Genomic DNA, 12,468 nt, shown 5'->3' with positions numbered 1-12,468 from the left:
TACGTTATTGGTGCTGTGGGGTTGATGCGTAAAGCCACATACGAGTAGAGGTCGACCGATATGGGTTTTTCTATAGCCGATGCCGATGTTTAGAGGTCAGGGTCAGCCGATGGCCGATATGTGCTGCCGATTTTTTTGGCCGATTTTTAGGGCCGATATCTTGAAGTTCTTCCCTTTATTTGCATGCTAAAATGTCACACTAATAATAAGTGGATGCACATCATTTCTAAACTTAACATCATGAACAATGAACCATCTTTCGGATCTTGATTTTGTGCACTGCACAGTATTATTATAAAAGATTTAACCAAAGTTAACCAAACAAATCGAACTGACCAAGTATTAAAGGTCCCACTTTACATTAGGTGACCTTAACAACTATGTATTTACATTTAAATTAATAATTTGGTACAGTGTACTTATTGTGTACATGTTTTTACATTGTATTTATATATTTTTAAAAACCTATATGTAATTACATTTGTAATTAATTTCTGTAATTACCACTCTTGAACCAACCCTTACACCCTAACCCACCCTGAAACCTACTCATACCACCAAACCTGCCCCTAACCTTACCCATATCCCACCTTAATAGAAGCAAAAGTGTTTTGTAATGCAATATGACCACATTAAGTTCACTGTACTTTAAGTACATAATAATTAAGGCCACCTAATATAAAGTGTGACCGTATTAAATATAAAACAGATAATATAAAAACTGTTAATCGTTTACATAAAAGTTTAAGAGCTGAGATTAATCTGAAACTTTAATGTTTTAAATAAAATTTTGAATACAGAAATTTTAAATGATTTATATAACTGAGAGGACCTGCCAGCAGATGGCGGCAAGACACTGACTTAATTACTGAATCATATCATTAATTTGATTCGTTCGAGCAGCTGATTCATTCCTGAATAAAGCAAATGACTCTCTTTATGAACGGGAAATTGAATCATTTCACTAGATTCGCTTAAAAACGCACGTTCATTCATAAATGAAACACCGCTGTGTTTGAATGGAGATGCACAGCGGCTCAGTTGTGACTTGTTTCAGAATACTTTTGACGACAAAAGAGAGCAAATTCTTATTTTTGACGATGAAATAAAGCAAAATCAGGCAATAGTGTAATCTGCCTGCCACCCGCCCACATTTATATTTTTCTCAGATTTAGCAAACCGCACGTGATCTTCCTATTACAATTATTCTAATTCTTAGTTTTGTATGATTATTATGATGAATGGATGGTTCATTTTAACAGCTGATCTTCACATCGCTGCACACTTATATAGGCTAAATCACTCGTGCTTTTAAGCCAAATCCATGCTGAAAAAAATAATGTTTACTGACATCTGGACGTGACCATAGTTTTAAACTCGCAGTATCTGGGGTGACGGAAAGGACGCGGGCGCATCAGGGGCAATCATCAAAATATATTTAAAAAGAAGCTGGCGCCACGGTCCTGACCACATAACTCAGGTTCAGATTTTAGAAAATGTAGTTAATGTTTACATCATTATTGATTTATCTCATCCACGCGCGACCCACCCACAAGTAATTAGAATGCATTTTTTTATTACCAGACCCGTGGATATAACCACCCTCCGTGCATCACTGTCTCCGAGCGAGGCGGTGTAATCGCAACGCTGCATTGTTTGTGAGAGCTGCCGCATTCTTCACCCCACGCACACAGTGAAATTCTCCGACTCGGATACAGGCAAAATAAAACAGAACTTATAAAACTGGGGCTTATATGTTAGCAAACAAGCTGCTGATCGTTTTAGACTACAGTCTTTAAACTTAACTGCAAGTAAGCAAACCTTTAACTAGCCGTAGCATTATGCCAGTTCCCGACGGTCCTATGATTTTCTTTCACTAAGTGAAAGCAACACTTCATAGTTTACTAGTAAGATATAGTACATATATGGCCATGGGACTTTGAAATATTAGAATTTAAGCCTTACCTTTATCTCTCAGAACTGTTATTGGATCTTACAAAAGTTTTGGCTTGGGGTCCTTCACAGTAGCGCTCCACCGCACCAATAACACGGGGCTGCCCGCAGACGTGACTGACTTTAAATCGGCACTACTAAACACGGAAATCACGATATATCGGTCGACCTCTACATACGAGTATGCAAGCGAAAATTAAATGAACGTCAAACACATGCATAATTGCATATCATATGCACGTCAAAGTTAATTTCAGCTTATTAATAGCACGGCAAATAGAAACAGAAAATTGTGCTAGTGCGCATTTTCATGAGACCAGGCTCTCGAATCAGTGCATTATAACGAAAACAATACCTTAAAAAAAATAAAAGAAGCAGACAACGATAATAATGCAGAGAATAGTGACTTATGTCCAGATGCCTGTAAATTATTCTTTTCAGCGATTGAATCATGATCATAATTCAGGATTTTTTTCAGTTATTATTTCATATTACTTTGGTTGTCTGATAACAGAAATACTAAATTATAACAATGGAAACAGTTTTGTTGAGAACTTGGCCTCATCAAATGACAGTATGTGGGCACCTAGAGGCAAACAAATGTAATAATTAATGTACATTTTGCATGTTCAGAAGAAGTGAGCTGCCCTGTCCTGCAAATAATGTAAACAGTGGTTTCACTAACAATAAACACATATTTGCTTAAAGCATCCATATTTGTCCATGCCAATGTTGATTAGAGTATTAAAAACTTTAAAAAGTATTAATTTAAGGTACATTTAGAACAGATAAAAATGTGCGATTAATCGCGAGTTAACTCACGACAACCATGCGGTTAATCGCGATTAAAAAAAAATATCGATTGACAGCCCTAGTGTATGTTCAATCGAGCGGTTCAGATCTCTTTGAGAGGAGAACGTGTGAGGTTTAGGTAATCTTTCTTGGTACGGTAGAGAGAGCAGCAGCAGAGTGCTGGTTAAGAACTTGCTGTTGCTCAACAGGAAACTCAAATATTCTGCGGCATGTAACACACACAGGGCAGCTTGCTGATGTACTTTTTCCATTTTATCCTCTGTAGCCATTTCTCAAAAACAGAAATTATGTCCATAACATAATACTTACATTCAAATATGCACCGTAATGACCAATAAAGATCCCAGACTTTGTGAGAACTATAAAACACAACTAGCCTTAAGAACAGTGCTCCTTTTGTTGAAAGATCTTTGCTTTAAAAAACAAAAAGGTACAGTATATTTGAAACTTTATTTACATGATGTTTAAAGAATGCAGCTAATTTTCCCCACTGTTTATATCTACTTTGCCAAACTGTCTTAAGGAAAGAGACTTGCTCAGTTCCACAACACGCAACTCAACTCAAATGTTCACAAGAGGTGAAAAAATACAATCAAGGACAACAGAAGTAGAGCACAAGAGTTTGGCAGGAAATTAATCTGCTGACATGCCATGTATGCTTTTAGAGGGAGGCTGAATGCAAAGAAAAAATCCTCATAAAACATCAACTTTAAGCAAAGAGAATATAAAACTATACCCTAACATTCATTAGCTTGAGGTCAGTCAATGATCTGTTTTAAAGGAATAGTTCACCAAAAAATAAAAATTCTGTCAGTAATTACTCACCCTCATGTTGTTTCAAACCTGTAAGACCTTTGTTTATCTTTGGAACACATTAAGAAATTTTTTTCATGAAATCCGAGAGCTCTCGTGAACGCATATTGAAGACTGACACGGAAGAAAAGAAATTGTTGAATAAAGTCTTTTTTTTTCTTTGCACACAAAAAGTATTCTCGTAACGTCATAGAATTAAGGTTGAACCACTGATGTCACATGGACTATTTTAACGATGTCCTTACTACCTTTTTTTGGGCCGTTGCGTTGTTGTCTATGTTAATTTGTGTTCTGAAGATGAACGAAGATCTTACAGGCTTGGAACGCCATGAGGGTGAGTAATTAATGACAGAATTTTCATTTTTGGATAAGCTATCCCATAACTTCTTAATTACAACAACAGCTTCAACCTGTTTACCCACCCAACACCTGTGAATCATTGTTTTTAGTGTATTGTGCAAGTATGAGAAGTATGTAATGAGTAAGTATTTTTTTATTATTATCATTTATAATACAAAAAGAATTTTCCGATTATCGTCTTGTCATATCTTGTTTAAACCAAACTTTTTTTTAAAAGCCGTATGTAGGGTAAAGGTAAAATAAAAAGCAATTTACCTGAGGCCACAGCCGCAGTGCTGGCTTGGCTGCTACTGCTGCTAACATCCACGTACAGCTCATCCTCTGCCTCAGTAGAGGAAGGGGAGGAGGAGTCAGAGGTCAGCTCCTCACTGGAGCTGCTGGTACTATGCAGGAGGGCGTACTTCTTCCGTGCGATCACCTCACGTTTCTTCCTCTGCAGCAGTAATCGCTCCTTCTGTTTTGGAGTCCGCTGTGCCCCACCTCCTGCCCCGCCCTTCACAAAACGTTTCCTGTGCAATGGTCTGCGTGAGCTGAGACACGGACGTTTCACATGATTGCTTTCTGGCTCAAGTCGCGGCCACTTATGCGACCTGCTAGCACGAGTCCGGGCGACTAGCGGGCGCATACCTACCGCCGTGCCCGTCCCGCCTCCAGCACTGCCGGTGGAGGCCGAACCAGGAGCCTTAAGTTGCTGCTGTCTAACTGTCATCAGCCTGCCGTCCTCCTCTGAGCTAAGAGTGTCCGAGTCACCAAACCGAAGGCTGGAGGAGGGCGAAGAGGCACAGTCACTCAATGAGGATTCTGGGTTTCTTTCGTCCTCACTATGTGTCTCTAGCAGCACAGGCCTGTGGTGGGGCGGAGTGAGGGCTGCCTCACTCACTGGCGCTTCCTTCAGAGAACAATACGATGGACCAGGCTGCTGGCTCTTGCGCTTTTTGCGTCCCGACAAGCCTCGTTCACAGTCTCTGCGACCTCCAGCATCTCGTGATGGTCGGTGTCTGGTCTCGGGACATAGCGGAGAAGGGAAATCACTTCCTGCCTTGCCAATCACCTCCATCTCAGCGAAGCTCTTAGCCGTCTCCATGGGTTCGGGGTTAGACAGAGGCCCCTTCAGGGGCTCCTGCTTACGTCGTGCATCAGACGGAATCTCACTCTTCATTGCGACTAACCCACAACACAGTGCCACTGAGGCTCAGTTCGGTGAATCCTAGGGTTCCATTGGAGATACAGTAATCCTACAAGTGGAAAAGAGAGAAAAACAAACATAGAATGAAAATATTGTCTTTAAAAGACTGAAAGAAATTATATGAACAATAAACCAAGACAAAGTTACATGGACCAACAGAAAAAAGTTAAACAAGAAGAAGTGAAAAAAACATTTCTTATTTTTGAGGAAATCATAATACAATTTTTCTTTGAAAAGAAAGTTAAAGGATTGGTTCACTTCCAAAATAAAAATTTCCTGATCTGTTACTCACTCCCATGTCATTCAGGAGAATTCATTTCAAAAGAAATTAAGAACTTTGAGGAAAACATTCCAGGATTTTTCTCCATATAGTGGACTTCAATGGGGATCAATGGGTTGAAGGTCCAAATTGCAATCTCAATGCAGCTTCAAAAGGCTTTACACAATCCCAACTGAGGACTAAGGGTCTTATCTGATAAAATGATTTTTTTTAACCACAAATGCTCATCTTTCATTAGCTTGACTTCACACATTAGCCGCTTTTCCACTGTTGGGCCAGTGCGAGCCAGTGCTAAGAGCGTGCCGGGCGGGGCTAATGGCCTCGAGTCGCAAGCACCAAGGCCAAAAGTAAGCTGCGTTTCTACTATCGAGCCAGTAGCCTCGCTGCGCAAACCTAAAGCCCGCCCTTTACACACCTCCTTGGATCAAACGTCACAAAACCCCTCCCCTTTCAGCGGGGAGATTGAAAGCAAGTCACCGACCGTAGTGTGATCATCGAACGAAGACAGCTGAAGCGGCTGTTTGTTTGCTCCTTTCGGTGTTTTCTTCGTGGAAGATGAGGCAGCGAAACCAAGATGCGAAGACGGAGGCTCAGCGGCGTTTACGCCGAAAGCTTATGTTAGCTGCAAGGCGAAAAAGAACAATACAGGGACGTGGAAGCCGGATACAGCGAATGCAGAAACACCTTGTAATGTTGGTGATGTCTGTTCTGATGCAAGAAGTGCTTTGCAACAGTTGTTTATGCAGCAGCAATATTTGTAATATATTACATTAATAAATCACTTGAAAAGAAGCGTTGTTTTTATGACCTACACACAAATCTTTCGTCTAACTTGGTATTACATCAAACAAAATGTTGCACATTATCTACACACTACTGCAAAAAATAACTACACAGTTGTACTTCTAGTATAATTTTTTTATGCCTTTATTTAGGTACAGATACAGGTACAGTGTACGTTAACATGTTATCAAGGTCTGTTGGTGAGTTTTTGTGGGGTTTTTTGGACGATGTAAATAAACTTATACATCAGATCTCATTTTTATAGGATCTTATTTGCATTTGTCCAAAATTTTATTTTTATCACGTCTTCGTTTCTGCAGACGCCGTCAAACTGGCGTTGTATATTGTCCTCGGCCCAAATGCTTAGAAGAGCCCTGTATCAGTAATTCGGCGAAATGCGCTTCTTACCGCAGACACACTCCGCCTTTCACTTTGACCACGCCTCAAGCCCCAGCTGGCCCGCTTTGGCCCAAGGTTTTCGTAGGGCCGAAAAACCCGGGCCTTTGGCCCTGAGGAAGCACCGACTAGGCACGATCAGGCCCCGGAAGTGACAGTGGAAACGCAAATGGCCCTGACACGCACTAGCACGCCCGCTTTTGGCCCGACAGTGGAAACGCGGCTATTCTCTTTGGAAAGGTCACATGTGACATAGGTGGAAGTACCAACCCAGTGTTTACAAAGTGAACGTGCAAAGCTCTTTACAAAAAAAAAGGTAAAAACAATGTTGGATCATTTCGAAGTCGGAGGACAAAATTATTTTTTTCGCTCTACTCAGTTGTGTTTTTTTTAAAGAAAATGACCGATAGTTTTGCTAGATAAGACCCTTATTCCTTGGCTGGGGTCGTATGGAGCCCCCTTTAAAGCTGCACTGAAACTGCAGTTTGGACCTTCAATCTGTTGGCTCCCATTGAAGTCCACTATATGGAGAAAAATCCTGGAATGTTTTCCTCAAAAACGTTAATTTCTTTTCGACTGAAGAAAGAAAGACATGAACATCTCTGATAACATGAGGGTGAGTAAATTATCAGGAAATTTTAGTTCTGCAAGTATTTTCTGAAATATTTACTGTCACTTTTGATGACATTAATACATTCTGCTGAACAATAATTTCTCTCTCTCTAGATGCACACTAAATAATATCAAATTGTAATATTGGCAACTTGGTTATCTACCATAACATGAAAATAATTAGTAGCATATCGATACTGGTCAAAGTTCAGAGTATATCACTACGATGTAACAAGTGAAACAGAGCATGTGCATTCAGGAAAACAAGCAGTCGCATAAGTTTCCAATGCAAAACCTAGGTTTGACTTAGTCGCGAACTTTGTTTTAGCAGCCATTTCTGGCCGAGCATGAGTCAGACAGGGTTGTTATCCAGGCAGCTCTTGTTCGCGCTGTAATAAAAGAAAGGAAATGGTGACTAAAGAAAGGTCATCTCTTCCACCGTGTAGACAGAAACGAGCAACTGCACACGTTTCAGGAGCAGCTTAATATCTCCTGCAAAAGACTACAACATAAATCTACCATGCACAGGATAATGGTGCTAGGGATCATTATCTCCCACCCTCACCTAGTTTTCCATTATTCCTACGATAACAGCATAGGAAAAGAGTAACCCACATCTCTCATACACAGCGAGAGGCCTAATAGCAGACAGCTGTTTGTTGTTTTGCATTAAATGAACTTCAATACAGGTGTATATGAAGAGCCCCTCCATCTTGATCCTTATATAATGCAGTTATTTGTGCTGAAGCAACCTAATTAAAGCTCTCTCAAATTAGGTTCCCGCTTGCTTGCATAATGGGTATTTATCCATCACTGCCTGTAATGTTCACGATGATTACCAACGTCCACAAAGCCTCTTCCTCCTCTCATTATGAAAATCTAACAATTCAGCCATTTTATTCATTACCTCTTTTATGCTCATTTCACAACCATTTTTCCCTCTTTAATCAAAATCTCACTGTTTCCGATCACTCTTCCATTCACCAGAACCCCATTACGCTCCAACATTTCTTCAGCCTTCCCTAATTAACATCTCGGCACCCAGAGTGGCACCATGCCCCAAACGCCTTACGCTTCACAGCAGCCGCGACAAGGCCCTGAGTTCCCCTACCTTTAAATTATGAAAGCAGCCATCTGTTTCACAAAGCATATAGTCTCTTTTTTCAAATCAACTTCTCTGTCTGTTGGCAAAGAGCATAAGAGATACTTTTCTGTATACAGCAACCCAAAGATGAAGCAATCCAGGGGTTAGTATCGACACAGTTTGTGTGCGCTTTAGGATGGCATATTGACATAACACACAAATTAGAAACTGCCCTGCAAAAGGTGCTGTCTCAAATGAACAATGTTATGTGCTGTTATTGGTACCATAAATTTCTAGAATGCGGTATATAAATATTGGGCCTATACACAACAACTATTCAAAAATTTGGTGATCTTAAGATTTTGTTTTTATGTTTTTAATGTTTATTTATAATTTAAGTTGTTAGCCTCTTGGGGGATGCTAATCAAGGCTGCATTCACCTGATTCACCTACAATAATTTTACAGTCATTTGTAAAATATTATTACAATTTAAAATAACCGTTCTTTATTTTATTACATTTTAAAATTCAATTAATACCTGTAATGGCAAAGCTGAATTTATTTTATTTATCATACTGTTATTAATGTTTAAAACATTTGTGATGATTATTTTTTCTGCTTATATTTCTGTGGAACATTATAAGTGTTGGAACATTTTAAATGTCTTTACTGTCACTTTTGATCAATTTAATGCATCCTTACTGGATAAAAGTATTAATTTAACCTGACCTCAAACAGTAGTATAAATATCAACTAAAAATAAATCACCTGTTCTGAAAATAAGTGTAAATCACTGAAAGCACTGTAGGTCAACGCTGGGTGCAAATTCTGTATAGAAAATAAATATGTAGATAATATAAATTAGAAACTACTGCTGTATCAGAAAGGTAAAAAAAACAAAGACTGCATAAGAATAAGAATAACTCTACAAAATGTCTTCCTTCAAAGTAAACAAAGTCAGGTTCCCGGTAACTGCAGTCTAAATGTTTTACAGTAACTATGGCAATATTGTTATTGTATCAAGACCACTAACTTTTATTATGACCCACTTTTATTGAGCAATATCCAGTTTCACAAAAGCAAACCAAAAGAGACTCTCTCACAACCTTTTGGTATAATCTCAAAAAACTGAACCTATAATGTTGTGAATTATAAAAAATGGGAGACAGAAGCCACAAAAACTGTTTCTATTGCATCTCTCCTGTAAATATCACTATTATTGCAATACTCAGATAAAATAAGATGAGGAACCCAAGCTTGCACAACATGCAAACTGTGTGACTGGGCTTCCTTTGCAAGACTAAAATTATTTATTCATTATTTTTTAAGTGGTAAAATATATGATGCTTTGTGCCATTTCGGAACAAAATTTTTACTCTTCACTCCATCAAAAAAATAAGAGCTCAAACTGTGTTCATCCACATCCCTGAGCTGCTCTCGCAGGCTCCTCTGAGGCTGATCCTGTCAACCTGTGATGTACCACTGTGCCATGCAACAAAGTGCACCACAGCACTTCCATATGAGGCGGCCCCAGAGGGGCCCATTGCGGCAGTGCCTCTTGACACCAAGGTGGATACAGATTTCAGAAGATAGGGGATTATGGGGGACTGTTTTAATTCCTTCCCCAAGGATTGCTGTGTATATCTATGTTGAGCAGCTCTGCCATAAGCAATAGCAGGACACACAGCCAGAATGTGGGAGAATAACTGTAAATATCACCACAAATTCACCACACAAATTACCATTAGTGAAATGAAATCCCGGTGTGTTTTTAAAAAATGTCAACAATAATTTAAGTTACATCTGAGAGAGCCAAAAAGGGCAAGTTCTAGTTTTTCTTTTATTAACAGTAGACTTTCACTTTACGTCTTAAAGGAGAGAATTTTTTTTAGCTTTACTGTTTTTTATTTTTTTTTAATCAAACTTCAGCTAAAATCAATTGTTTGAATACAATTCTGAACAAATGTCAAATCTAACATACAGTCGTTACTGGAAATCAACATAAAATACATATGTACTAATAAACAACACACAAAACATTAATATCACATAAATACTCCTTAAGAATAGAGCTGCAAAACGATTAGTCGTGATTAATCGATTCAAAATAAGTTTATGTTTGCATACTATGTGTGTGTATATAGTGTATATTTATTATGTATATATATATATATATATAAATAAACATATATTATTATATTTTAAAAAATATGTATATTTATTGTATGTATTTATACATATAATTTATTTTATATATACATATAAATATTTTACATATAAATCTAACACATTTTCCCTTAATATATACATACAGTACATGTATGTGTGTATTCATATATACATAATAAATATACACAGTACACTTAGTACACAGTACACTTTGTTACAACTTTTATTTTTTATTTACTTAATGTTTTAAATCATCCAGTATTACATTATACAGTTCTCTAGGTCTACTGTCTATGCAACTTTTTTGTGGGTTTTTTCAGTGATTTTATTTACTGTTTTTAGCTAAATATTCAACTACAAAGATCTGAATACAATAATCTGCAGTGGTACAACCCTATAAAAATAGATACTGTTATGCAACATAACTAAAATCTAATATGAAAAACATCCTCGACAACACACATGAACAGACGGTTTGTGATACATTTCTGACTAAAATATGAAGCCAATTTAATCTTACCGACCAAAACAACTAAATATTCAGCTGTACGTATTTCCACAGAGGAAGTAAAACCTGCTGTTTTACTGCATGCTGAACTTCCCATTAACAGCCCTACATCATTAATTTCAATTATTCTGCAATCTGAAAGAATTAACTAATATATACCATGCAAACCACTGTGACAGACGGTAAACATCCAAATATCCAAGCACAGACACCAACACATAAACAAGCTTAAAAACACAGTAACTCCTTTATCAGACTTGACATCTTGTTATGTTGGAGAGCTGAAACACTTATTACTAATACATACAAATTAATCCTTTATAGAGGCAGATGACATTATCTTTTAATGGGCCGTTGAGACAAATGGCATAGCATTTTCATATCTGGATGAAATATGAAGATAACTACAACTGGGAGCAAAAGAAGCACGACTGCCTCTTATTTGTAATGGTTTATTTTTCCAAACAGATGATGGAAGTGCACAGTGAAAGAGATGATGCTTTGAACAAAACACTATGCAGCAGTTTGAGCCATGGTGACATTAATAATCCAGTCTCTTTTATTTCAGATGTCACTGATTTATGGGAGTTAACACCACATATGTCATACTCCCAGAGGGGGCACATTAAGAATGTTATTAGAAATGCAAAGGATGGAATCTGATCCAGCTGGCTGTTCAAGAAAACAAGAACTGCTGACCAATTCTGTCTGAAAAAGGCCGGATGAAACCAGCTTTTCCACTTCCAATCAAATAACAACATCTGCTTCGACAACAATCCCATAAATCAGAACACAAAGACTAAGAGGGTTTGATAAACAACAGAGAAGGAAAAGAACCGATGGCATGTTGATGTTGTCGTTCTCACTTTCTTCAACACATCGGCTGACAGCGCTAGAGATTATAAAACACATCCTAAAATAGACATCTAAGACACGTTTAAACGATAGTGACTGTTAATATTGTGTATCAGTAGCCCACTGGGCCTGGATGTGCTGGGACAAACACACACTCTCTACTGAAACTGCTAGCGGCGGGCTATTAGCCTCTCCAGTTAGTCAAACAATAGCTTCTACCAACTGAAATTTAGCGTTAAAACAAACACAAACAGCGCCACTTACCTCTATACACGTCGGAAAACTATCCACCTTGGACTTAACCCCCTTTCCAGGGTACAATTTTCGTCGACAGAAGTAGAAAAGTATTGGGGAAGCGAGTGAACGTCAGCGGTGGCTTGTGTGAAACTGACAGTCACACAAACCCGAGAGGGAGGGAGAGAGGAGAGAGAGGCCCAGCGCTTTAGCCTCCCCGCTAACTGGCGGATATTTCGACGATGCCGCTTTAAATATATGAGGATACGCGCGCGAGTCACAATATCACACGTTAAACGTTACAGTCAGTTAAACGTACGGAGAGGACGTTTAATTTAACGGTCATATGTGGTACGAATTCCTCCCCGTTTGCCCTCGGGTGCGAGTCCCCATTCCAGCCGATCCGCGGCGTCCATTAGAG

At 38.6% G+C, this 12,468-nt stretch overlaps 1 protein-coding gene across 1 annotated transcript in view; it reads right to left on the bottom strand.

Annotated features, from left to right (window-relative positions):
* rnf111 (ring finger protein 111) overlaps window positions 1-12,468 on the bottom strand; it is a 60,172-nt gene extending 47,704 nt beyond the window's left edge. Inside the window, exons 1-2 of the mRNA XM_073836619.1 lie at window positions 12,078-12,468; window positions 4,195-5,174 (exon numbers count right to left, since the gene is read on the bottom strand). Coding sequence (XP_073692720.1) covers window positions 4,195-5,098 — 904 coding nt within the window. The 5' untranslated portion in view covers window positions 5,099-5,174; window positions 12,078-12,468. The remainder of the gene's footprint in view (window positions 1-4,194; window positions 5,175-12,077) is intronic.

The sequence above is a fragment of the Garra rufa genome, chromosome 3 (genome assembly GCF_049309525.1).
Source record: "Garra rufa chromosome 3, GarRuf1.0, whole genome shotgun sequence".
Classification (NCBI taxonomy): domain Eukaryota; kingdom Metazoa; phylum Chordata; class Actinopteri; order Cypriniformes; family Cyprinidae; genus Garra; species Garra rufa.
This window is presented reverse-complemented; position numbering and strand designations above follow the sequence as displayed.